The sequence below is a fragment of the Oncorhynchus masou genome, chromosome 6 (genome assembly GCF_036934945.1).
Source record: "Oncorhynchus masou masou isolate Uvic2021 chromosome 6, UVic_Omas_1.1, whole genome shotgun sequence".
NCBI classification, from domain to species: Eukaryota; Metazoa; Chordata; class Actinopteri; order Salmoniformes; family Salmonidae; genus Oncorhynchus; species Oncorhynchus masou.
The window spans coordinates 16224372-16247162 of record NC_088217.1 but is presented as its reverse complement, the minus strand read 5'-3'; the positions used below and the strand labels follow the sequence as shown (position 1 = coordinate 16247162).

Sequence of the window (22791 nt, the reverse complement as noted above, 5' to 3'; positions counted from 1 at the left end):
GTCTTCACTATAATTCTAAAATGTAGAAAACAGTAAAAAATAAAGGAAAACCCTGGTATGAGTAGGTGTGTCCAAACGTTTGACTGATACTGTATATTAAGTAAATATTACAATAACCTTTAACTTTTTTTGCAGCTTTAACTTTAAAAAGCATTTAAATGTCTGGATTTTACAGTTGTCTCAATACTTTTGATATCCTGTATTACACTTAGAAAAATGTTGTTCATTTGAAAATATTGAATGCAGCAGTTTAGAAAAAGTCAAATAAATGGTAACTATATATTAATGAATAAATAACCCATTTAGAGTACCTATTGTCAGATTCTTTGGAATTATCCTAAATGAATTGACAGTATCATCCGTTTTTCTCTCGACATAGGTTGCATCTGGTACAAAATGAGGTTATCCCACCAAGTGTCAAGGTTGGCCACGAAGTTGACACTAATATTCACAATCACTGCAACAACAAAAAAAAGAATGGGAAAGCACCTCAAGTGAAAATGGGTCATCTCTGTAGTTTGTTAGACCACTAGCGCCACCTTGTGTTGTAACATGTGATACACAGGGGCTTGACTACTCATGGGAATATGGAATATTAGAAACTGGGTGGTTCAAGCCCTGAATGTTCATTGGCTTTCAGCAGTGGTATAGCAGACCATATACAACGGGTATGACAAAAAAATATTCTTACTGCTCTAATTACATTGGTAACCAGTTTATAACAGCAATAAGGCACCTCAGGCAGTTTGTCATATATTTGGCCAATATACCACAGCTCAGGGCTGTGGCCAGGCACTCTGCGTTGCGCCGTGCATCAGGACAGCCCTTAGCCGTGGTATATTGTCCATATACCACACCTCAGGGCTGTGGCCAGGCACTCTGCGTTGCGCCGTGCATCAGGACAGCCCTTAGCCGTGGTATATTGTCCATATACCACACCTCAGGGCTGTGGCCAGGCACTCTGCGTTGCGCCGTGCATCAGGACAGCCCTTAGCCGTGGTATATTGTCCATATACCACACCTCAGGGCTGTGGCCAGGCACTCTGCGTTGCGCCGTGCATCAGGACAGCCCTTAGCCGTGGTATATTGTCCATATACCACACCTCAGGGCTGTGGCCAGGCACTCTGCGTTGCGCCGTGCATCAGGACAGCCCTTAGCCGTGGTATATTGTCCATATACCACACCTCAGGGCTGTGGCCAGGCACTCTGCGTTGCGCCGTGCATCAGGACAGCCCTTAGCCGTGGTATATTGTCCATATACCACACCTCAGGGCTGTGGCCAGGCACTCTGCGTTGCGCCGTGCATCAGGACAGCCCTTAGCCGTGGTATATTGTCCATATACCACACCTCAGGGCTGTGGCCAGGCACTCTGCGTTGCGCCGTGCATCAGGACAGCCCTTAGCCGTGGTATATTGTCCATATACCACACCTCAGGGCTGTGGCCAGGCACTCTGCGTTGCGCCGTGCATCAGGACAGCCCTTAGCCGTGGTATATTGTCCATATACCACACCACCTCGGGTCTTATTTCTTAAGTAGTAAAGCTAAAGCAGACCCTTGCAACCTATTAGAACAGTAAAAATGCTATTCTTTTAGCTATTTCAACAACACCACTCCTCTCTCACATAACTTTATTAAACTACAACTCTTTCAATGGCATCAATATAAAAAAATGGTTTCAATACGTTTCACAGTTTCGAGATTACATTACACAATGTTAACACAAACAAGGCCAAAATATTGTATATCAAAAACATGTGTTAACAAAAGAACATTCTCTCAGTAAGTATGACACTCATCGTTATCTTCCAACAAGTTGAGACATGGAAGCGTGTGATTAATAGGGCTTGTGTTCCTGTTTTTCCTCTTTCTCTTCTTACGAAGTCCTCCACACCCATACCATCTCCGTCCATTGCCATTGTTTGTGCCGCTGTGCTAATCAGAACTCCAACTTGCTCACTGGTTGAGCGCGGCACGTGTATAACGACAACCAGTTAGCAAGTCGGAAATGTTCTGACTAGCACATGCACACTGAATGGGTCACCACAGCTCGAGGGGAAGACAGGAATGACAGGTACAAATTGGCTCATTCTGGCAGATCTCCCTGCTCAATACATGTCTTCTCCCTCACCACCTTGGCCATGCCTTCCTGCTGTAGTGAGGTCAAGGTTAACAAAAACACACCATATTACTCACCTTTTAAGAGAGATCAGGGCCAATTTTCATTACGCGTCTCAAAGTAGGAGTGCTGATCTTGAATCAGGTCCCCGTTCTCATTCATTTTGTCCTAAAAGACTAAACTGATCCTAGATCAGCACTCCTACTCTGGGACGCTTTGTGAATAAAGGATAATTTCTGCAATCTTGATAAAAAGGAAACCATGAAAGTGTCAACAAAATCAAAGCAATACCATGTTGGCTCAACTTGCTACATAATGTGCTGAAAATCCCAATAATTCTAAAGTGACACGCATGTGGGGAAACTTTCAAATTCGGTGTTACAGTCTGATGCACCGTTCAAATTCAGTGCTCAGTTTAAGACTATGACCTTTAGTATTACTTACTTAGCGGTCCTATTTGGAAGTTAAACTACACCAAGGAGACAGGCTAACATGAATCCAAATATTGTATATACATGCACACACACACCTTCTCCTCTGTGTCGGCGAGGATTAGAATCAGGTCTTCCACGTCATACTGCAGTGTGCCATCTTCTGAAATGTGACCCTCGAGCGCCACTCCCTGATATCACACCACCACATAAACAACTCTGTTAGACAAATACTCAGCACAAATGTTTCATCAAAATATTACATTTTGAACTGAAGTGCTAAGAACTTTATTTCCCTCATGTAAGGCTCAAGCTTCAATCGTTCGCATTGTAAATCATGAACTGATGTCAATGGAATCTCAAGCTAGGACTGCGCCCATAAAGTACACTTAAAAATCATTCAATGTGATTTTCTGGATTTTTTAAGTAATTAATTTGCATTTTATTGCATGACATAAGTATTTGATCACCTACCAAACAGTAAGAATTCCAGCTCTCACAGACCTGTTAGTTTTTCTTTAAGAAGCCCTCCTGTTCTCCACTCATTACCTGTATTAACTGCACCTGTTCGAACTCGTTACCTGTATAAAAGACACCTGTCCACACACTCAATCAAACAGACTCCAACCTCTCCACAATGGCCAAGACCAGAGAGTTGTGTAAGGACATCAGGGTTAAATTGTAGACCTGCACAAGGCTGGGATGGTCTACAGGACAATAGGCAAGTAGCTTGGTGAGAAGGCAACAACTGTTGGCGCAATTATTAGAAAATGGAAGAGGTTCAAGATGATGGTCAATCACCCTTGGTCTGGGGCTCCATGCAAGATCTCACCTCGTGGGGCATCAATGATCATGAGGAAGGTGAGGGATCAGCCTAGAACTACACGGCAGGACCTGGTCAATGACCTGAAGAGAGCTGGGACCACAGTCTCAAAGAAAACCATTAGTAACACACTACGCCGTCATGGATTAAAACCCTGCAGCACATGCAAGGTCCCCCTGCTCAAGCCAGCACAAGTCCAGGCCCGTCTGAAGTTTTCCAATGACCATCTGGATGATCCAGAGGAGGAATGGGAGAAGGTCATGTGGTCTGATGAGACAAAATTAGAGCTTTTTGGTCTAAACTCCACTCGCCGTGTTTGGAGCTAGAAGAAGGATAAGTACAACCCCAAGAACACCATCCCAACCGTGAAGCATGGAGGTGGAATCAACATTCTTTGGGGATGCTTTTCTGCAAAGGGGACAGGACGACTGCACCGTATTGAGGGGAGGATATATGGGGCCATGTATCACGAGATCTTGGCCAACAACCTCCTTCCCTCAGTAAGAGCATTGAAGATGGGTCGTGGCTGGGTCTTCCAGCATGGCAACGACCCGAAACACACAGCCAGAGCAACTAAGGAGTGGCTCCGTAAGAAGCATCTCCAGGTCCTAGAGTGGCCTAGCCAGTCTCCAGACCTGAACCCAAAAGAAAATCTTTGGAGGGAGCTGAAAGTCCGTATTGCCCAGCGACAGCCCCGAAACCTGAAGGATCTGGAGAAGGTATGTATGGAGGAGTGGGCCAAAATCCCTGCTACAGTGTGTGCAAACCTGGTCAAGAACTACAGGAAACGTATGGTCTCTGTAATTGCAAACAAAGGTTTCTGTACCAAATATTAAGTTCTGCTTTTCTGATCTATCAAGTACTTATGTCATGCAATAAAATGCAAATTAATTACTTAAAAATCATACAATGTGATTTTCTGAATTTTTGTTTTAGATTCCGTCTCTCACAATTGAAGTGTACCTATGATAAAAATTAGACCTCTACATGCTTTGTAAGTAGGAAACACTGCCGATTTTGCAGGTTATCAAATACTTGTTCTCCCCACTGTACACACCACACTATAATATATTATAAAGAGAATACCATTACTATCAAAGGGAATAACCTTGTAAATGAAACCAGGTGGATTCTGGGAGTCCGAGTCATTTCCAGTGCTCTCGGTGTCACCTGCCTGCAGCACCTGGGAAGCTCTTTCTCCCTTCTCTTCCACCACCTCCACTTGGCTGGCCTCTGCAGGGGGGAAGGAGTGCCTCTCAGAGTGGGGTAAGGAAAGTTGTGGCGCAGGACGCGGTGGAGCCTTGGCTTTGCCATGCTCTGGAAGATTAGCCTGGTCAGTGTCATGTAGGACTTTGCTCTCTGTGGACTCAGCCACAGCCTTCTGACTGGTAATGACCTCACCTCCAGAGGTCACCTCTGACCTTTGAACCTGCTCTTCTATGGCAGAGGAGTCCTGCAATTGGCTAAGGCCCTGCTCCTCCAAAGCATCTCCATCTTGGAGGTCACTCAGACCCTCTGAAGCGACGTCGCTGTCGGACGCCGACCATCTATTGGGTGTAGTGGTGCCGTTGGAGCGCAACTCGTCCGAGAGGTCGGAGGTGAAGACGCAGGGGTACGCAGTGCCAGTGCCCTCGTCAGCCTCTCCTGAGATGGCAGCGGGCTCCTCAGGGATGCTCTGGGTACAGGTCTCTTTGCCGTTCTCCGGGGCTGTGGATGCGTGGAGAGCTGTGTGTTCCGAGGGGAAGGCTGTGTTACAGGGGATGGGCGCTGAGATGACCAGGGATTTTCTCTTCTTGGACTTGGTGCTAAGAGAGGATATAAAGGGTGAGATGATCTGGCTGGTTAGCAGGTTGGACATTCTTAGATCCCAGATTCTAGACTTGATGAGAAAACTAAAGACTATAAGGGGTTAAACAAATGTGGTGGATTCTTATGGTCATCTGAAACACTGACCTGTTAAAGCCCTTGATGATAAAAGCTTTTCCTGAATGCTGAGTCTCCAGCTTCTTCATCACGCTGTAAAGCTCATGGTTCAGCTGCAATCAAGCGTGGTTATTCTATTAGTCAATACCAGTTGACTTGCAGTACATTTCTTCATCTGAACAGTGAGACACTATACTACATCACATACAGTAAATGATTTAGATCTGTGATAAAGATGTGTTAAATATATTGATGTTTTATTATTTTTGGGAGAATAACATCCATATCAGAATGTAGGAAAAAACAGGCTTACCACACTCATTTCCTTATAGAAGACGTCCCTCAGGTTGGAAATGTTTTGAAAGACGGTCACGTAACATCCAATCCGGCTTTAGACAAGAGGGAAAATGTTCTGTTATACTAGAGCAACAGTAGCCCTGTTTCCCCGTTTGGTGCCTAATGAACACGACCCCGATGTGCTGTGATCCATTGACATCACCTTTGATAGAGAACAGGAAGCTCCTCCCTCATCTCTTTGTTGATTTCCTCAAACACACTCTGGGCTTTGTTGAACTCCTCCTCTGCCTGATCAGAGAGAAATGGAGTCCAAATGCTTTCAGTGTCTTTATCCAAATACATAGACAAAGAACAACAAAAAAAAGCTGTATAGATTCAATTTAACACACCTTGGTGATTTTGGCATCGTCTTTTTTCTTGGCATTCTGCAGCGCCTCCAAGTGGTGGCGTGAGGAATCGTAGTCTACGAGCTTCCGACCACGTTTGGCTACTCGTTCCTAAGAGGCAGGGGGAGAAGCGATATTTCTGAGCACAATTCCCATGAGCCACATGGCACTAGTCTCTCATGATTGTTTTTAGGACCAATCAGCAATGTAAACACATGGAGAAAGAAGAGTTCTGACGTGAACTAGTTCTATCGGACCACAAACAATTGATAAGATTATAGCAGACGCTACCTTGACTTCATGAAATTGTCCAGTGTAATTCTCCATGGTGCGAACTATCTGGTCTGTTAGTTTCTCTTCATAATCATTCCACAGCAAGTCCTCACTCTGTAGTAAAAACAAATGTTAGAAATAAACCTTCAGGCTGCTTTCTACTATACAACAGTAATGCATTTGCCAAAATAAAATAAAATGTTGTTGGACACATACACGTATTTGCAAGATATTGCAGTTATTGTCGGTGTAGTGAAATGCTTGCGTTCCTAGCTCTAACAGTGCAGTAATATCTAACAATACACACAACATTTAAAAAGTAAAAATTGAATTTAGAAATATTAGGACGAGCAATCTCAGAGTCCAGAGTGTGTGTAATATTTAAGCAATAAGGCCCGAGGGGGTGTGGTATACATCCACAAAGCGGAGTGCCAGGATATAGCCCTTAGTCGTGGTATACGTCCACAAAGCGGAGTGCCAGGATATAGCCCTTAGTCATGGTATACGTCCACAAAGCGGAGTGCCAGGATATAGCCCTTAGTCGTGGTATACGTCCACAAAGCGGAGTGCCAGGATATAGCCCTTAGTCGTGGTATACGTCCACAAAGCGGAGTGCCAGGATATAGCCCTTAGTCGTGGTATACGTCCACAAAGCGGAGTGCCAGGATATAGCCCTTAGTCGTGGTATACGTCCACAAAGCGGAGTGCCAGGATATAGCCCTTAGTCGTGGTATACGTCCACAAAGCGGAGTGCCAGGATATAGCCCTTAGTCGTGGTATACGTCCACAAAGCGGAGTGCCTGGATACAGCCCTTAGCTGTGGTATACGTCCACAAAGCGGAGTGCCAGGATATAGCCCTTAGCTGTGGTATACGTCCACAAAGCGGAGTGCCTGGATACAGCCCTTAGTCGTGGTATACGTCCACAAAGCGGAGTGCCAGGATACAGCCCTTAGCTGTGGTATACGTCCACAAAGCGGAGTGCCTGGATACAGCCCTTAGTCGTGGTATACGTCCACAAAGCGGAGTGCCTGGATACAGCCCTTAGTCGTGGTATACGTCCACAAAGCGGAGTGCCAGGATACAGCCCTTAGCCGTGGTATACGTCCACAACGTGGAGTTCCTGGACAGCCCTTAGCCATGGTATACGTCCACAAAGCGGAGTGCCAGGATACAGCCCTTAGTCGTGGTATACGTCCACAAAGCGGAGTGCCAGGATACAGCCCTTAGTCGTGGTATACGTCCACAAAGCATAGTGCCTGGATACAGCCCTTAGTCGTGGTATATTGGCCATATGCCACAAACCCCAGAGGTGCCTTATTGCTGTTATAAACTGGTTACCAACGTAATTATAGCAGTAAAATTCAACCTTTTGTTATACGGTCTGATATACCAGGGATGTCAGACAATTTTAATTTTTTTATTTAACCAGGTAGGCCAGTTGAGAACAAGTTCTCATTTACAACTGCGACCTGGCCAAGATAAAGCAAAACAGTGCGACAAAAACAACAAGAGTTACACGTAGAATAAACAAACGTACAGTCAATAACACAATAGAAAGGTCTACAATTGAAGTCAGAAGTTCACATACACCTTAGCCAAATACATTTAAACTCAGTTTTTCACAATTCCTGACATTTAATCCTAGTAAAAATTCCCCATTTTAGGTCAGTTAGGATCACCACTTTATTTTAAGAATAAGAAATGTCAGAATATTAGTAGAGAATGATTTCAGCTTTTATTTCTTTATCACATTCCCAGTGGGTCAGAAGTTTCACATACTAATGGAGTGTATTTGGTAGCATTGCCTTTAAAATTGCCTAACCTGGGTCAAATGTCTCAGGTAGCCTTCCACAAGCTTCCCACAATAAGTTGGGTGAATTTTGGCCCATTCCTCCTGACAGAGCTGGTGTAACTGAGTCAGGTTTGTAGGCCTCCTTGCACGCACACGCTTTTTCAGTTCTGCCCACAAATGTTCTATAGGACTGAGGTCAGGGTTTTGAGATGGCCACTCCAATTCCTTGACTTTGTTGTCCTTAAGCCATTTTGCCACAACTTTGGAAGTATGCTTGGGGTCATTAACCATTTGGAAGACCCATTTGCAACCAAGCTGTAACTTCCTGATATCTTGAGATGTTGCTTCAATATATCCACATCATTTTCCTACCTCATGATGCCATCTATTTTGTGAAGTGCACCAGTCCCTCCTGCAGCAAAGTACCCCCACAACATGATGCTGCCACCCCCGTGCTTCACGGTTGGGATGGTGTTCTTTAGCTTGCAAGCCTCCCCCTTTTTCCTCCAAACGTAACGATGGTCATTATGGCCAAACAGTTCTATTTTTGTTTAAGCAGACCAGAGGACATTTCTCCAAAAAGTACAATCTTTGTCCCCATGTGCAGTTGCAAACCGTAGTCTGGCTTCTTTATGGTACCAGTTTCCTCCAGCAATTTTTTGTCTGAGGTCTTGGCTGATTTCTTTTGTTTTTCCCATGATGTCAAGCAAAGAGGCACTGAGTTTAAATGTAGGCCTTGAAATACATCCACAGGTACACCTCCAATTGACACAAATGATGTCAATTAGCCTATCAGAAGCATTACATAATTTTTCTGGCATTTTCCAAGCTGTTTAAAGGCACAGTCAACTTAGTGTACGTAAACCTCTGACCCACTGGAATTGTGATACAGTGAATTATAAGTGAAATAATCTGTCTAAACAATTGCTGGAAAAATGACTTGTGTTATGCACAGTGTAGATGTCGTAACCGACTTGCCAAAACTGCAGTTCGTTAACAATACATTTGTGAAGTGGTTTTAAAACAAGTTTTAATGATTCCAACCTAAGTGTACGTAAACTTCCGACTTCAACTGTACCTGCTGGAGCGCGTGCTACGAGTGAGTGCTGCTATGGTGACCAGTGAGCTGAGTTAAGGTGGGGCTTTACCTAGAAAATACTTATTGATGACCTGGAGCCAGTGGGTTTGGCGACAAATATGAAGCGAGGGCCAACCAACAAGAGCATACAGGTTGCAGTGGTGGGTAGTATATGGGGCTTTGGTGATAAAACAGATGACACTGTGATAGCAAATTGGATGTAGTCTGAGTAGAGTGTTGGAGGCTATTTTGTAAATTATATTGCCGAAGTCAAGGATCAGTAGGACAGTCAGTTTTACGAGGGTATATTTGGCAGCATGAGTGAAGGATTCTTTGTTGCGAAATAGGAAGCCGATTCTCGGTGTAATTTTGGCTTGGAGATGCTTAATGTGAGTCTGGAAGGAGAGTTTACAGTCTAATCAGCATTCAGGGCTCGAACCAACCAGTTTGTTTGTTTATTTATGCGTCTGTGAGTGAGATGGGATGTTTAGACAGTATGTGGATAGAATATTTAGTATATCTGAAGAATATGTACAGCAATCGTTGAACAGGATGGCCTTGACTAGAATACAGTACAAACATATGAAGTGTGTAAAACAGTACGTTAACATTATCAAAGTGACCCGTGTTCAATGACTTTGCACACAGGGTAGCAGTCTCTATGGTGCATGGTTGAATACCGGGTGGTAGCCGGCTAATAACAGTGACTAAAGTTCAGGGCAGGGTACCGGCTAGTGGTGACTATTTAACAGTCTGATGGCCTTGAGACTGAAAAACAGCTTTGGTCTCTGTCCCAGCTTTGATGCACCTGTACTGACCTCGCCTTCTGGATGGTAGCGGGGTAACAAGCCGTGGCTCGGGTGGCTGAGGTCCTTGATCATTTTCTTGGCCTTCCTGTGACACCAGGTGCTGTAGGGCAGGCAGTGTGCCCCCTGTGATGTGTTGGGCAGACCGCACCACCGTCTGGAGAGCCCTGCGGTTTCATTCGCTGCATTTGCCGTACCAGGCGGTGATACAGCCCGATAGGATGCTCTCAATGGTGCATCTGTAAAAATTAGTGGTTCTTTGGGGCCAAGACTAATTTCTTCAGTCTCCTGAGTTTGAAGAGGCGCTGTTGCACCTTCTCCACCACACTGTGTGGGTGGACCATTTCAGATTGTCAGTGATGTGTACAACGGGGAACTTGAAGCTTTTCACCTTCTCCACTGCAGCCCCTTCGATGTGGATGGGTGCATGCTCCCCCTGTTGTCTCCCATGATCAGCTCCTTCGTTTTATTGACATGAGGTTATTTTCACGGCACCACTCCGCCAGGGCCCTCACCTCCTCCCTGTAGGCTGTCTTGTCATTGGTAATCAGGCCGACATCTGTTGTGTCGTCTGCAAACTTGATGATTGTGTTGAAGGCGTGCGTGGCAACACAGTCATGGGTTAATAGAGAGTACAGGGTGGGGGCTGAACATGCACCCTTGTGGGGTCCGCGCTGAGGAGCAGCATGGCAGATGTGTTGCTACCTAACCTCACCACCTGAGGGCGGCCCGTCGGGAAGTCCAGGACCCAGTTGTACAGGGCAGGGTTCAGACCCAGGGCCCGGAGGTTAATGATGAGCTTGGAGGGTACTATGGTGTTGAAGGCTGAGCTCTAGTCAATGAACAGCATTCTTACATAAGTATTCCTCTTAGCCAGATGGGATCTGATGGGGAGGTATGCAAATTGAAGTGGGTCTAGGGTGTCAGGTAAGGTGGAGGTGATATGATCCTTGACTAGTCTCTCAAAGCACTTCATGATGACAGAAGTGAGTGCTACAGGCAATAGTCATTTAGTTTAGCTACCTTCGCTTTCTTGGAAGCGAAGTGTGAAGCAAGTGTGGACAACAGACTGGGATAGGGAGAGATTGAATATGTCTGTGCATGCTCTGAAGACGATGCTAGGGATGCCGCCTGGACCGGCAGCCTTGCGAGGGTTAACACACTTAAAATGTCTTACTCATGTCAGCCACAGAGCACGAGAGCTCACGGTAGCCTGCATCGGCAGTACTGTTTCCCTTGAAGTGGGTGAAGGTGTTTAGCTTGTTTCAGGGAGCAAGACGATGTCCCCAACATAGATTATAAAGGGAAAACAAGCTATGATTGTCTGGAGTCCCTGCCACATAAGTCTGGTGTCTGAGCTGTTGAATTGCGAATACACTTGGTCTATGTACTGACGTTTTGCCTCTGATTGACTTACGGAGGGCATAACTACACTGTTTGTACTCTACCATATTCCCAGTCACTGTGCCGTGGTTAAATGCAGTGGTTCACGCTTTCATTTTTGCGCGAATGCTGCCATCTATCTATGGTTTCTAGATCGGATAGGTTTAATTCGTACAGTGGGAAAATCCCCTATAGACTTCCTGATGAATCCAGTCACCATGTGTGTATACTAACAATTATTATAAATACACACCGAAAGAACTGCCTCACCTGAAACATGAAAAGCACTTTTGCCTAACTGTAGTCTTTAAAAATGAAACTCTGGTATTACTGTATACTCTCCTCTTATTTAATGGTTCTCAGACCAACATTTTGGTCAATAGATCTTCATCAGCGGGTCTTCCTCCTCAAAAAAATCCACTTGTCTGAAAACACCCATCTCTATGACCCACCTCCATGATGACAGATAGGTCCTCTCCTCCCTGCCAGTCAGATTCGTAGACATCTCTTAACGTCTGGGACAGTCGCTTGGAAGTCTCATGCATCACTGTGGAGAAGGACAGAAGGAACGTGTGAACGAGAGCAAAACGAATGCGTTTAGATGACACTATAAAGCTAATAGCTATTGTTTAGGACAGCCAAGTGAGAAAGTAGACATTTGTGTAGATGGATAGCTTGCCTAACAGATACCTTGTTGGCTAGACCAAGGGTCAGAGTCTGGGGATGTGGGTTGAATGTTTGAAACTAGGGTTGTATTCATTAGGCACCAAACTGATGGAAACAGAATCTGAACTTTTCCAATAAGAAACGCTTGTTTTCTGTTGCAAAACATTTTGCTTTGGTGTGCACTAATGAATAGCACCAAACTTTTGGCCTTTAAACAGCTCAGATGACAGAAATCAGCATGGACGGCACATTTAGATGAAGTGGTTTTGGATTTGTGGCACACTGCAGATTCGGCTACACCTACACTTAAAGGTCAAAACAAGATGGGCTTCACTTGAACTGGTATGCAAATGGTAGCACAAAAAAACAAACATTATTATTCCTGCTCAAATGAATAACACATTCATTTGCAGAGTCGGCCCTTTTAAATGGCTGGTAGTTATTTGTTTTTATAAATTGACAGTTATGCTACCAGAGAGGTTTTGAAAGTAAGGTCAGTTTAAAATAGGGAGATTTTTTTATTTTTTTATTAAAAACTGGCCAGTGTGTTAAGTTGAACAGTACTGTACAAGGTATAGCCCTCCTACTATATGAAACAGTTTAACAGTCCTCTGCTATGGATTGAGATGTAGACAGATCCTACCTTTCACTGCACTGAAGTATGCTTTGACGTCTTTAGATAGCCTGCCGCCATCATTCTGTTGGTTGTAAAGATAGAAGACTATGAGAGGGTTATTTTTTTCCTTACAGTGAGAACATCCATCAAAAGACCCTTTCCAGTTTGATTTCACCTTTACAGAAGACAAATCTCCCATAAAAATTCTAAGAGACCAGGACCTTCACAATTCAAGTTGTACAGTTACGTTTCAGGAACATTTCACAAACAATAACAGTACAAAGTGTATGAGTATTAAAAGTGACACTTAAGTATTTTCAATTTCACTATGTCCCTTTAAAAACAAGGAGGACCTTTTCAAACAAGTCAAATGGTTCTATTTTTCTGCTTCAAGGAACAAGAGAAACTAATGACTTTAAAAACATTTCAGTATAAAGGAGGATATTGTTTTAAACAAGACAGTCTGGTGAAAATCTCACAGGTGCGTCCTACTCGGTTTCGTAATAGGAGTACGATATAAGAGTGAAAACTGTCTACGGGTGGAGCTCCTTCCTGTGACATGTCATGTTATCGGCATGCACAAAATTGGTCAGAGCTGAGAAGTCAGAGGTTAACGGACAGGTTGTCATGGAATTTATTTAAATTATTTTTGAGAAAATGTTTAGACTAATTACTTTTTCTCAAATGAAACATGCGGATTTGGTAAAATGCCCCAAAACACAGAGATTTAAGATGGCACACAGCTCTGAGGGCAGTTAAACGGTTAACCTAACATCAGATATGGCTCCCTTTCAAGATATAAACCGAATATATCACTGAACAGTGACCAGTGGCTAGAGTTAGTAAGCCATTTGACAGCATATCAGCCAGTAAAATTACATGGAAAAACTAAGAATGTAAACAAAGTGCAAGGAAGACCACCGTTCCAAATGCCTGGAGTTTAGATCCATTAAATTAGCCATGCAAAAAGGTTTCAGTCGTGTGAATATGGTCCTTAAGTGACTTAGTGGATGAAGAGACTTGAGCAGCCAACAGTCAGTACGACTCATTACCTAATATATGTTGCACATCGATACAAACTTTATGTATCAGTCAGTATGTTAACATGCACACTAATAATTCGACATTACACTAATTATGGCAGTCGGCCAGGTATAGCAATAGCCATGTCAAAACTTTACTCTGCTTATGTTAAATTGGCGTAAGGTCAAAATTGAAGTCCGCATACGCTGATTCAAACACCTGGTTTTCTGAGCAATCTTTCAAACGATTTAAGAAATGTAAACCGCTTATGCCGCTGGAACACAGATGTATTAGATCTGCTCCTGTGCCAGCACCGGTAGTGCAAGTTCGTAACAACTGAAAGTATGCATCTTAGAAATAGTTTTCACATACAAACAAATGTCCAAACTCAGAATCTAATAGGCTTTGCAAAAATAACATGGTTGAATGTTTATTTTTGATTGGCGATGTCTGAATTTTCTTCATTGGTACCTGTTGTTTGAGAAGGTTCTGGGAGTACTGCTCAAACTGTTCATCTTTTGTCTCCATGTTCTTACCCAGCTTCTGCATGACCTATGACAAGATGAAAACAAACAGCTGGTGACCTATCCACAGGTTTCAGACAACATTAAAAAGACTGGAGTTTCTAAACAGGTACTGTTGTTGAGGTTTATCAGTGTGAGGTACTAACAATCGCACTTACATTATATTAGGCCCTATGTTGTATTCCATAATGATTCTAGTCAACTAGTTAAAAAGCGAACTGTAATAGGATAAAGGCCACACTATTTTCTATACAGAGGCCAACATCATTTCTAGCATTCCCCTTCCCAAAAATGACCTCTGTGGTTGACCGCAAATGATAGGATGGAACTTGGGCACAACTCAACCGATTTAATTTTACAATAGCTGACACAAACACATCAAACTACACTCTCTGTCATGTTTTGAGGGTTTTGGCAGCAAAGTGAAACTAGCAGAGCAGAACCCAGGCCAAGCAGTGAACCACAAAGCCACAGAGTAAGAGTAGCAAGGGAGAGGAAGTGTACAGCAGAGGCAGGAAGTGGCATTTGCAAAAACATCAACAAAAAGGAATTAACAAACTAATAATGACAAAGCCCATGGAAATTCCTCCATAAAGGCTACCGTGTTAATTCAGCTGATTTCTATTGGAATAGACAACTAACTTGATATAGGCTAGCTATAAAAATAAAAAGGTCAATGGAATATTGTTTGAACTGAGTTTATTTGTCTCAAGGAATTAAGCTGGGAGATATCAACATCAAGGCCTACATTCAGCATAATGATTCTTCAAACAGATGACACTCAAACCCCCAGACAACAGTCAGCATCGATAGAGACTATGTCTGAAGAAATTGTATTACTGTAACAGACAACGTGGGCATACTGTCACCATAATCATATCAATATGAATAAAACAGGCCAATAACTTATGAGCATCACTAGTTCAAGTAGCCCAAATACCAAGGATAGTCGTGTAGAATAGCCTAAAGTATTGTGGCAATCTTGATTTCAGGGTAACAGAGATGCCGCGGTTCACTAGTTGCTTACCTTCTCCTGAGCTCGATTCAATGACTTTTGTACCAGTTTGGCAAAACCTCCAGCCCCAGCCCCAATGTTTGGCCCCATCTTGTTCTCTGCCATCGTGTCTTCTCACTCCGGTCTATGTATGATTCCTCTTGTTAAGCCGCTGCTCTTGTGCTTATATATTTGTTGAGTTACTTAGGGCGCGGAGAGGGAGAGTCAGTACCGATCTCAGACAGGACTCTCTCTAGCACGCACGCACACACACGCACGCACGCACACACCCCTTAGCTGTGGTATACCCACATAATATTTTTGCCAGCTAACTGCTTGTTAAAAATGTTATCTTGCAATGAAACGGGTAATAACGTGCTGGTTTTAAAATAAGTCGACAGACAACATGAAACATGCTCGATCCTTTGGTTCAAACTTGTAAAATAGTCTGTGAATATTACGTTGCGGCAGGAAGGCGGTGTCTTTAGAGATATTTACCCAACATTCAAGAAATTGCTTCAACATGATAAAGGCTACACTTGACTCACCTCCGTGATTCACACCATGCTTATCCCGTCATCAGCAAGTAAACGCAATGCTTTTGCGCAACCAAACACAGGTAGATCGCAGGATGAATATATTAATCACCTGAAAAATACAAAACGTTAATTTGTTGTTCTATATCTAGAGGTGGGTTCAGTTCGCTTGAATGGTTGGTACTGAACGACACGTTTCCACCCCCAAAACGTTCTTGAACAGACTTTGGGGTATGTTTCCTCCCGTTTGATGGGTGTGGTTTGAAGCAATGAGTGACGTTTTAAAAGAGAAGAGGCCATGCTGACACCATTCTCTAACCCACAACCCAACCTCTCCCCGTTTTTAAACTGGACGTTCAGGACACCACTGTTTCCATTCAATTTAATATTCCAGAACGTAAAAACGTATGAAGGCAGCCCTGGTGACGTCATGGTAAATTAGCTAAAAACCGTGATTTTCCGAATAGAGTGTGATTGCAGCCAGCCATTGGGGCAATGGGTGGCAGGTAGCCTAGTGGTTAGAGCATTGGGCCAGTAACTGAAATGTTGTTAGATCAAATCCACGAGCTGACAAGGTAAAAACATGTTCTTCTACCTCTGTACAAGGCAGTTAACCCACTGTTCCTAGGCTGTCATTGTAAATAAGAATTTGTTCTTAACTGACTTGCCTCGTTAAATAAATAATTCACCTGCCTACTGTAGTCTTTCTACTTAGCACACAGTATCTTAGACCGCCTGCTGAACACCTGCCATTGTTAACAGAACTTCTGGAAAGTGGTGCCTGATGGGTGGGAACAAAGGACACTGTCAAAGCTACATATTTATAAATTACTCTAACTGCTCCTTGTTCTATCTATGCTGATGTTGTCACCCCCGCCTCTTCTTCCAATGTTAAGGTGCATTACTTCCACCTACTGTACTGGAGCGCATCCTGCTCGTGTACCTAACTTAAAAATGAACCAATAGAATTATAAAGAAAGGGTTCTTGCAGATGCAGGAACTCCCCGAATTGTGGGCTGCAATTGCACCCTTCTGGAGTTTCCAGTTTTTTATCAACTGTAAACTGTACACCTTCCTAATATTAAATTGCACCCCTTTTTGCCATCAGAACAGCCTCAATTTGTCGGGGCATGGACTCTACAAGGTGTCGAATGCATTCCACAGGGTTGCTGGCCCATGTTGACTCTAATGCTTGTTGGGTGGATATCCTTTGGGTGGTGGACCATTCTTGATATACACAGAAAACCCAGCAGCGTTTCAGTTCTTGACACAAACCAGTGTGCCTGGCACCTACTACCATACCCCGAACTTCAGTATTTTGTATTGCCTGTTCATCCTCTGAATGGCACACATACACAATCCAAGTCTCAATTGTCTCAATGCTTCAAAATCCTTCTTTAACCTGTCTCCTCCCCTTCATCTACACAGATTAGGGTTGCAAAGGGTTGGAAACTTTCCGGTAAATTTACAGATTTTTCCGGAAATTTTCCATGGGAAGTTAAGCCCTGTAATTTGGGGAATTTTTCTTAGACTGTACATGATTCCAATAGGAATGTAATGAATGACTGTAACTCTCTTGAACATCAAGGGGTCCTGGCCTACCTAGCCTACCTTCATCGGGGCAGAAGGCACCCCAACTTTCTTTTCATTTAGTAACATTGCATAATTAAAAAAGGATTTTAAACCAACTTTGGGAAAGGCTTTCGACTCTGTCAACCACCACATTCTTAACGACAGACTCAATAGCCTTGGCTTCTCAAATGACTGCCTTGCCTGGTTCACCAACTACTTCTCAGAGAGTTCAGTGTGTCAAATCGGAGGGCCTGTTGTCTGGTTCAATTCTTGGGCCGACTCTTTTCTCTGTATATGTCAATGACGTTGCTCTTGCTGATGGTGATTCTCTGATCACCTTTACGCAGATGACACCATTCTGTATACATCTGGCCCTTCTTTGGACACTGTGCTAACAAACTTCCGAACGAGCTTCAATGCCATACAACACTCCTTCCGTGGCCTCCAACTGCATTTAAATGCTAGTAAAACTAAATGCATGCTCATCAACCGATTGCTGCCCACACCCTCCTGCCCGACTAGCATCACTACTCTGGACGGTTCTGACTTAGGTATTTGTAGTTGTCCACATATTCTAGGTGTCTGGTTAGACTGTAAACTCTCCTTCCAGACTCACATTAAACATCTCCAATCCCAAATTAAATCTAGAATCTGCTTCCTATTTCGCAGCAAAGCCTCCTTCACTCATGCTGCCAAACATACCCTCGTGAAACTGACTATCCTACCGATCCTCGACTTCGGCAATTGCATTTACAAAATAGCCTCCAACACTCAGCAAATTGGATGGAGTATATCACATTGCCATCCGTTTTGTCACCAAAGCCCCATATACTACCCACCACTGAGACCTGTATGCTCTCGTTGGCTGGCCCTCACTACATATTCGTCGCCAAACCCACTGGCTCCAGGTCATCTATAAGTCTATGCTAGGTAAAGTCCCGCCTTATCTCAGCTCACTGGTCACCATAGCAACACCCACCCATAGCACGTGCTCCAGCAGGTATATTTCCCTGGTCATCCCCAAAGCCAACACTTACTTTGGCCGCCTTTCCTTCCAGTTCTCTGTTGCCAATGACTGGAACGAATTGCAAAAATCACTGCAGCTGGAGTCTTATATCTCCCTCTAACTTTAAGCATCAGCTGTCAGAGCAGCTTACCAATCACTGCACCTGTACACAGCCAATCTGTAAATAGCACACCCAACTACCTAATCCCCATATTGTTACTTATCCTCTTGCTCTTTTGCACCCCAGTATCTCTACTTGCACATCATAATTTGCACACCTATCACACCAGTGTTAATGCTAAATTGAAATTATTTAACCTCTATGGCCTATTTATTGCCTTGCCTCCCTACTCTTCTATATTTGCACACACTGTACATAGATTTTTCTATTGTGTTATTCACTGTACATTTGTTTATGTGTAACTTTGTGTTGTTGTTTTTGTCATATTGCTTTGCTTTATCTTGGCCAGGTCGCAGTTGTAAATGAGAACCAGGCCTACCTGGTTAAATAAAGGGGAAATAACATAAAATATATGTATCTAATATCAATCAATTACGGTATCAAAGGCTTTAAAAAATTTCACTAGAATTTAGCTTACCGGAGTCAAATCGTCAGGCGTTCAACTGGGCTAATGGACTCCCGGTAGTTGTTATCCATCCAGGCAATCCTGGCTCCAACCATCTGGAGCAGGTGATCGAACTCACTTCGATCCAGACGAAAGTAACTTCGAAATCCTCTCGAAATAGTTGAAGCACTTGAATGAGACGGTGGATCTCCCCTGCATGCTTTCGGCACTTCAACCATCTCTGGATCCACACAGACCTGTGCTTTCGGCGGGGCTGGTCCCAGTCCAACAACAAAACCACCTTCCTCAACGTTAGTCTCATTGTTGAAAGAGACTACTCTTTGCTATCTTGAGTATTTATTATTGCATTTCACTCCAAAACTATGCATTTTGGGGGGAAATTATATTATAGGCTCTGACAATAAAATTGTAGATGTCATCGAATAAATAATATGTATGCTACTTGGCAAATAAATGAATAAAATATGTAAAGAAAGTATGAAATCAAACTGTTTTTATTATGTAATCCCACATTTTTTTACTGCATATGTGTGCAACAAAAATGTAACATTCACATTTTGCTACTTTCTGTCAAGTCTATGCATACAATTTGAACACACTGCAACTGCCACTGCAACGCAATGCTGCAAGGCAAACACAGCGTTCCACTGGAAAATAATGTACTGGTGTACCAAAACGCCTCACAGTCGGTGTGTTTGAAGCGTTAATGTACTTCTGGTGTACCAAAACGCAAAACACAGTCGGTGTGTTTCAAGCGTTAATGGAAGCGTTAATGTACTTCTGGTGTACCAAGACGCAAAACACAGTCGATGTGTTCGAAGTTCATTCTCCTTAATTGAGGGGGGTGGGTGATGATGATATGTGATTTACTAGTGAACATTTGAAAGTGAAATGTGAACAACTGAGGGTGATGGGGGTGGGTGATGATGATATGTGATTCACTAGTGAACATTTGAAGTTATAAATCATTAATTTAAACAATAATGAAAAGAGAGTACGTGGTTTAATTTACTGTTTAAAGCTAATTTTATGGTTGGGACACTGGGAGTGGGAACGTGATGTACACTTGCTTTCCAGCAGACGGTGCTATGAGCCAAAACATTGGGTCTGAGTTATGCTTTCTTATTGCAATGGATTATATCGGCCATATATCAAATAAATAATGTAGCCTAAAAAAAGTACAGATCCAGAGAATTTAAGTTTATGTTCTAAGACTTAAAAAAATAATCCTTATACTGAGTAATACATACATATGTAAACAGATGTAGTATATAGAACGATGCAAATACATATTTATGTATTTTTTTGTGCTCTCTCCATCAATAATATTGCATGTGGCTATCAAGTATTTCCCTTGCTATCCAGAATCATTGGGACGTCCCTACCCTCCATTGAAGTTAACATTTAAAAAGATTAAGATTAGGGTTAAGGTTTAGTGTAGGGACATCCCAATGATACTGCATTGCATTCACAATGTTGGTCTAGTAAACCCAGAAAGGGTTCACACTAGATGGGAAAGCAGCAATGTCCAAATTGGCTATATCATAAAGATAGATCAAATCTAAAATTATTTTTTTGGTCTTAATTTTAGGTTAGGGTTAGGCATAAGGTTAGCAGTGTGATTAGGGTTAGGTCATACATTATTATATTGATTGAGGCTTCTGTTCTCTGGTTAGGTTTAAAATAAGATGTTAAGAAGATATATTGAAGATTTAGCCGGTTTCGTCTAGAAGGGATACAGTTTTGTCAAAATTGACTTTACGTAGCGGGTTAGGAGAATTGGGTTAAGGTTAGGAAAAAGGTTAGGGTTAGCTAAATTGCACTCCAAAAATCTACCTTTGACGACACAAACGGGATTACGTCTAGACATGACCAAAATACCGGGGTTTAGGACCCCCAGAAAGCCGCCGAATGTAATGTTTTAGCTGTCTGAAAATATTGCCTGTTGGTCCTCCAATAATTTTATGAATTCGTATTGTAACGATAATATTACATGCATTATCGATATACATTTCACTGCTCCATCAGTTTCATGTTATAATGTGGTTGGATCACATGTAAATACATTTATACAGAATAATGTTTGAAACAAGTGTTAGTATTTATTTAGGAAAGCAAACACTGATCTTTACGCACGCACAAGCACACAGGGTTTTCACTAGATACCACGGCCACAAAGTCAAAATTGCCTATATCTTAAAAATTAATGACAACTATTTTGTTGTTGTTGTTGTCTTCATTTAAGGTTAGCAGTGTGGTTAAGGTGAGGTTTAAAATCGGATTTTATTTTAAGAAAACTATTAGCAGAAATAGGCGTGGTTTAGATATTCGTGGCTGCAGGCAGGCCCTAAAATTATGCACGACTTTTCGCTGTGTTGATGTACTGGGCGGGCGCTGAAATGATGAGGACAAAAGTTGTCCCGTTGGAATTGTAGTCCATATCATACCTCAAGTGTTCCAGGAAGCTAGCTAGTTTGTCTTTATCTGTGATTCGCAAGGACAACCAGTTGGAGGGAGTTTCGCTCCTCTCTTCCATTGTTAGACTCAAATTGAAGCTGCCAAGAGGCAAGTCAGAGAAATAGTCCAAAAATGCCTCCCATCGACAATGACACCGGGAGGAATGAACTAAAATCTCGGATACAGGAGCTTATTGATTCTAATCAAGTGTTGGTATTCAGTAAAAGCAACTGTCCATTTTGTGTGAAGGTAAGTCCAACATATGCGTTTACTTTTTGTCTTAACTAACTAGCTGGCTAGCTAGCTTTTGTCTTACTTATTTCTCCCGCGAGTAAGGTAGCCACATTCTCCCGTAAGTAGAGTTCTTCACGGGTCCACCCAATCGGGTATAGACCCGGACCTGTTAGGATAGTAGTCGGGTCTAGGGAAGATTGTCCTCGGGTCCATAGCTAGGTAGTTATCTTGGGCTAACGTTAGAAAACTTAACATAAATAACTTTTCATTGTTTTTTTGCTACTAACAAGTGTTTTAGCTTTCCGTTATAACCATGTATTGAATGAGGCACCACTCATCTCCCCGTTGTGTGTACCTAAAGCTAGCTGGATGACTACCACGCTGGCTAGCGAGGTATATCGCGAGTAATAGCCCATGGATAATCCCGCGAAGACAGAAAGACGGGGTTCAAGCAGCATATCTGTTTTTCTTTCCAGGTAAAGGATCTGTTCAAGGAGCTGAACGTGAACTGCAATGTGGTGGAGTTGGATTTAATTGGTAAGGATGTCAAGCTTCTGTCTTGGAATACGGGTGTACTCTGTACTGTATAGTCTCAATTTATGCCTGTCACACCGCATGTAGTTGTCATTGATTGGTACGATCACAATTGTACCAACTAGGTCTGGGGTGACTGTTACCGGCAGTAAAGTCACGGTAACTAGGCTTCTCCAAAACTGCGCTCAGATGGTCATTAGTTGCCTACCAAACTTGCCTTGTACTCAGCGCTCTATTGTCCCTCTAATCACGCTGACATCAATGCAAATTAAATCGAAAATCAAACACTTCATGAGAGCCCTGGCATTCAGTGTTTGAGTGGAATAGGATGATCAGCTGTTGCGCAGGGAGAGCCAGCTCCACATCGCTGGTTGATGCATGGAATTAAATAAGTGTTCCTATAAGACCATGATGTGAAACATTTCTATAGGCTATGCAGTTGCATGAAGACATCGGTTTGATGGCTCTATTAAAAAGTGGAAGAGCCCATCACCCGTTGTTGCCCCCCCCCCCTCTCACCAGCTGGGTGAGAATATTATCACTTGTGAATGATGCCCAGTGTGTGTCGTCAAGAAATGGCACATGCATTTTATTTATTTTTACATTTCAAATCATTTTTTGCATGCATCTTGTAGCCTAGCCCATAGGCATATATGTTTTGATAAGGTTTGCATCACAACTAAAGTGGCCAAATAACTTTGAAGTGTAGCCTATAAGGATGGGACCCCT

At 42.9% G+C, this 22791-nt stretch overlaps 2 protein-coding genes across 3 annotated transcripts in view; one reads left to right on the top strand and one right to left on the bottom strand.

Moving 5' to 3' along the window:
• Positions 1-1614: 1614 nt before the first annotated feature.
• On the bottom strand, positions 1615-15923 carry LOC135541417 (bridging integrator 2-like). Of its 2 annotated transcripts, none has more exons than XM_064967653.1 (13): positions 15685-15923; positions 15170-15339; positions 14090-14170; positions 12623-12677; positions 11766-11860; positions 6271-6366; positions 5983-6090; positions 5796-5881; positions 5610-5685; positions 5327-5409; positions 4482-5178; positions 2649-2741; positions 1615-2149 (listed from the first exon to the last, which is right to left on the bottom strand). In XM_064967653.1, the coding sequence occupies exons 2-13, from the start codon at positions 15260-15262 to the stop codon at positions 2087-2089; spliced, it is 1626 nt and encodes a 541-aa protein (XP_064823725.1). In that variant the 5' UTR covers positions 15263-15339; positions 15685-15923; the 3' UTR covers positions 1615-2086. The 2 variants fall into 2 exon arrangements, with proteins under 2 accessions (XP_064823725.1, XP_064823724.1); XM_064967652.1 differs by having other exon boundaries at positions 1615-2152; positions 15685-15922.
• A 5302-nt stretch (positions 15924-21225) lies between these two features.
• Positions 21226-22791, top strand: part of LOC135541416 (thioredoxin reductase 1, cytoplasmic-like) — a 29106-nt gene continuing 27540 nt past the window's right edge. Inside the window, exons 1-2 of the mRNA XM_064967651.1 lie at positions 21226-21543; positions 22005-22065. Of these exons, the coding sequence (XP_064823723.1) occupies positions 21427-21543; positions 22005-22065 (178 nt within the window). The 5' untranslated portion in view covers positions 21226-21426. The remainder of the gene's footprint in view (positions 21544-22004; positions 22066-22791) is intronic.

Coding starts and splice junctions, on each gene's coding strand:
- LOC135541417 (XM_064967652.1), bottom strand. CDS start 15,262: ATGGCAGAGAACAAGATGGGGCCAAACATTGGGGCTGGGGCTGGAGGT. Junction 6,367..11,765: donor ACCTATCTGTCATCATGGAG/GTGGGTCATAGA, acceptor TTTTTACTACAG/AGTGAGGACTTGCTGTGGAA. Junction 5,882..5,982: donor ACGATGCCAAAATCACCAAG/GTGTGTTAAATT, acceptor CTCTCTGATCAG/GCAGAGGAGGAGTTCAACAA.